This window comes from Arachis duranensis, chromosome 7 (genome assembly GCF_000817695.3).
Source record: "Arachis duranensis cultivar V14167 chromosome 7, aradu.V14167.gnm2.J7QH, whole genome shotgun sequence".
Lineage (NCBI taxonomy): Eukaryota > Viridiplantae > Streptophyta > Magnoliopsida > Fabales > Fabaceae > Arachis > Arachis duranensis.
In genome coordinates, this window is record NC_029778.3 from 39,226,268 (window position 1) to 39,229,692 (window position 3,425).

The 3,425-nt window shown below is 40.5% G+C and overlaps 1 protein-coding gene across 1 annotated transcript; it reads right to left on the reverse strand.

Moving 5' to 3' along the window:
- Nucleotides 1-1,728: 1,728 nt before the first annotated feature.
- On the reverse strand, nucleotides 1,729-2,409 carry LOC127740535 (uncharacterized). Its single transcript, XM_052251567.1, has 2 exons — nucleotides 2,287-2,409; nucleotides 1,729-2,121 (listed from the first exon to the last, which is right to left on the reverse strand). The coding sequence occupies exons 1-2, from the start codon at nucleotides 2,407-2,409 to the stop codon at nucleotides 1,729-1,731; spliced, it is 516 nt and encodes a 171-aa protein (XP_052107527.1).
- Nucleotides 2,410-3,425: the final 1,016 nt, after the last annotated feature.

The following is a 3,425-nucleotide window of genomic DNA, read 5'->3' on the forward strand; positions in this document are numbered from 1 at the left end:
ATAAATAAACTATAATTTATTCATAATAGAAATTTCTTAAATTTAATTATATAACACTTCCATTATTAAGTTATTAAATTATTTTTTTATGTTATTAAGTTTTAAATTTTTTTTAATTTAAAATTAATAATATTAAACTTAATTTTTTATTTATAAAATTAAATTTAAAATTTTAATATTTAAAATAAATCATATAAAATTATTATTAGTTTTTAATTATTAAAATTTTTAAAAGATAAAATATTTAAAATTATAAAAAAGAATATAAAAATCTTCATTAATTTAAACTCAAATGATTAAAATTGTGACCATAGACCTCTTTAGGTCACCCTCCAAAACCGTGACCATAGATCCTTTTAGGTCACTCTTTTGAAAAACTGTGACCATAGACACTTTTTGGTCACCGTAAAAAACCGTGACCATAGACCTCTTTAGGTCACCCTCAAAACCATGACCATAGACCCTTTTAGGTCACCCTTCTGAAAAACCGTGACCATAGACTCTTTTTGGTCACTGTAAAAAACCGTGACCATAGAGACCTTTAAGTCACCCCCAAAACCGTGACTATAGATCCTTTTAGGCCACCCCAAAAATTGTGACCATAGACCCCTTTAGGTCACCCCCCAAAATCGTGACCATAGACCCTTTTAGGTCACCCCTTTTTAAAAAACCGTGACCATAGCCCCTTTTTTGTCACTGTAAAAAATGGTGACCATAGACCCTTTAGGTCACCCCTAAAATCGTGACCATAGACCCTTTTAGGCCACCCCCCAAAACCGTGACCATAGACCCTTTTAGGCCACTCCCAAAACCGTGACCATAGACCCCTTTAGGTCACCCCTAAAACCGTGACCATAGACCCTTTTAGGCCACCCCCCAAAACCGTGACCATAGACCCTTTTAGGCCACTCCCAAAACTGTGACCATAGACCCCTTTAGGTCACCTCCCAAAACCGTGACCATAGACCCTTTTAGGTCACCCTTTTTTGAAAAACCGTGACCATAGCCCCTTTTTGGTCACTGTAAAAAACCGTGACCATAGACCCCTTTAGGTCACCCCTAAAACCGTGACCATAGACCCTTTTAGGCCACCCTCCAAAACCGTGACCATAGACCCCTTTAGGTCACCCCCCAAAACCGTGACCATAGACCCTTTTAGGTCACCTTTTTTTAAAAAACCGTGACCATAGACCCTTTTGGTCACTGTAGAAAACCGTGACCATAGACCTCTTTAGGTCACCCCTCAAAACCGTGACCATAAACCCTTTTAGGCCACCCTTTTTTAAAAAACCGTGACCATAGGTACTCTATGGTCACTATTTCCAAAAAAACCGTGACCATAGCTTTTTTTTGGTCACCCTAAAAAACCGTGACCATAGAGGGTCTATGGTCACGGTTTTTTACCGTGACAAAAAAAACCGTGACCATAGACCCAAAATGTTGTAGTGAATTCTATTGGTGTCACCTTACGTAATACAATCGAAACTGGTTCAGCCTCTGACACTGAATCTATCACAACTTACTTTTTCTCTCGACACCTAACTGGTTATCAAAGAGATATTTCTATCGGCCTAAATTCCTAGTCCGTATCCAAGTCCAAAACTACGTCCAGTCTTTCCAGTCCTAAACTTTCATATCCGGTTATGTAACCTAATCGAAAACGAGGTCCTAGCTCTACATAGAACAAATCTTTCCTACGCATTCTGTATCATACTTACCTCGATCCTGTCATGGCCAACCCGCATTTGCAGCTCTTCCACACGGACAATCCCTAGACATGTGTCCTGGTGCTCTATATCGAAAGCACATTCTCAGTCCAGCCCTGTGCGGCTCCTCTGGAGCAATCTCACCAAAGCCTTCCTGTAGCAGTGTCCACTTCAAGTAGTGATCCTCTGCGAGCTGGCTCTTCTTAGCTAACTCAGTGAAATTTGTTAGCTTTTGTGGATACACGTAATTAAAGATATCTCTCCTTAGTCCTTTCTCATACTGAGCACACTTCCATTCCTCATAATCGGCTGGATCTCTTTGACAAGATTTTGAGAAACGGCACAGGTCGTCGAATTCATGGGTATAGTCAGCGACGGACATATCCTTTTGCTTCAGCTGCATTAACTCCAATTCCTTTGCAATGCGAAACGCATGCAAGAATTATCTCCCATAAAACTCTGTCTTGAATCTATGCCAAGGGACATCCGTTAACTCCACCTGCAAGGTATGACACAATTCTTGCCATCAATTCTGAGCATCTCCCTCCAACATATGAGTCACTATCTCTACTGACTGTACTTCAGGAATGTGCTGAGTGTGCAAAAATCTCTCTACTTCTCGAAACCACTGATCAGCCTCCAGGGCATTGGCGTTTCCGTTAAACCGAGGTGGACCATTCTTGAGGAAATCAGTAAGGGTCATTGACCTATAGTATCGACTTACGTTACTCGTACTATGGTGCACGAAATTGTGATCTCTACTTTTCACAACTCAAACAATCCCTGGTAATGGCTCCAAAAACTTGGTGCTCAATACCATGGTCTAAACATAATTTCACAACTTCACACAACTAACCAGCAAGTGCACTGGGTCGTCCAAGTAATAAACCTTACGCGAGTAAGGGTCGATCCCACGGAGATTGTTGGTATGAAGCAAGCTATGGTCATCTTGTAAATCTCAGTCAGGCAGATTCAAATGGTTACGGATGATACATGAATAAAGCATAAAATAAAGGATAGAGATACTTATGTAATTCATTGGTGAGAATTTCATATAAGCGAATGGAGATGCTTTGTCCCTTCCGTCTCTCTGCTTTCCTACTGTCTTCATCCAATCCTTCTTACTCCTTTCCATGGCAAGCTGTATGTTGGGCATCACCGTTGTCAGTGGCTACAATCCCGTCCTCTCAGTAAAAATGTTCAATGCACCCTGTCATAGCACGGCTAATCATCTGTCGGTTCTCAATCAGGTTGGAATAGAATCCATTGATTCTTTTGCGTCTGTCACTAACGCCCAGCCTTCAAAAGTTTGAAGCTCGTCACAGTCATTCAATCATTGAATCCTACTCAGAATACCACAGACAAGGTTTAGACCTTCCGGATTCTCTTGAATGATGCCATCAATTCTAGCTTATACCACGAAGATTCTGGTTAAGGAATCCAAGAGATATCCACTCAATCTAAGGTAGAACGGAGGTGGTTGTCAGGCACACGTTCATAGGTGAAAATGATGATGAGTGTCACGGATCATCACATTTATCAAGTTGAGGAACAAGTGATATCTTAGAACAAGAACAAGCTGAATTGAATAGAAGAACAATAGTAATTGCATTAATACTCGAGGTACAGCAGAAACTCCACCGTTGAAAATACATAAGAACAAGGTCTAGGCATGGCCGAATGGCCAGCCTCCCAATACATGATCAAAAGACTCCAAAT

What these genes read in the sequence shown, in the direction of transcription:
- LOC127740535 (XM_052251567.1), bottom strand. Translation starts at nt 2,409, where the DNA reads ATGACCCTTACTGATTTCCTCAAGAATGGTCCACCTCGGTTTAACGGA. An exon ending in ACACTCAGCACATTCCTGAA is followed by an intron (nt 2,122 to 2,286) that starts GTACAGTCAGTA and finishes CGCATTGCAAAG; the next exon opens with GAATTGGAGTTAATGCAGCT.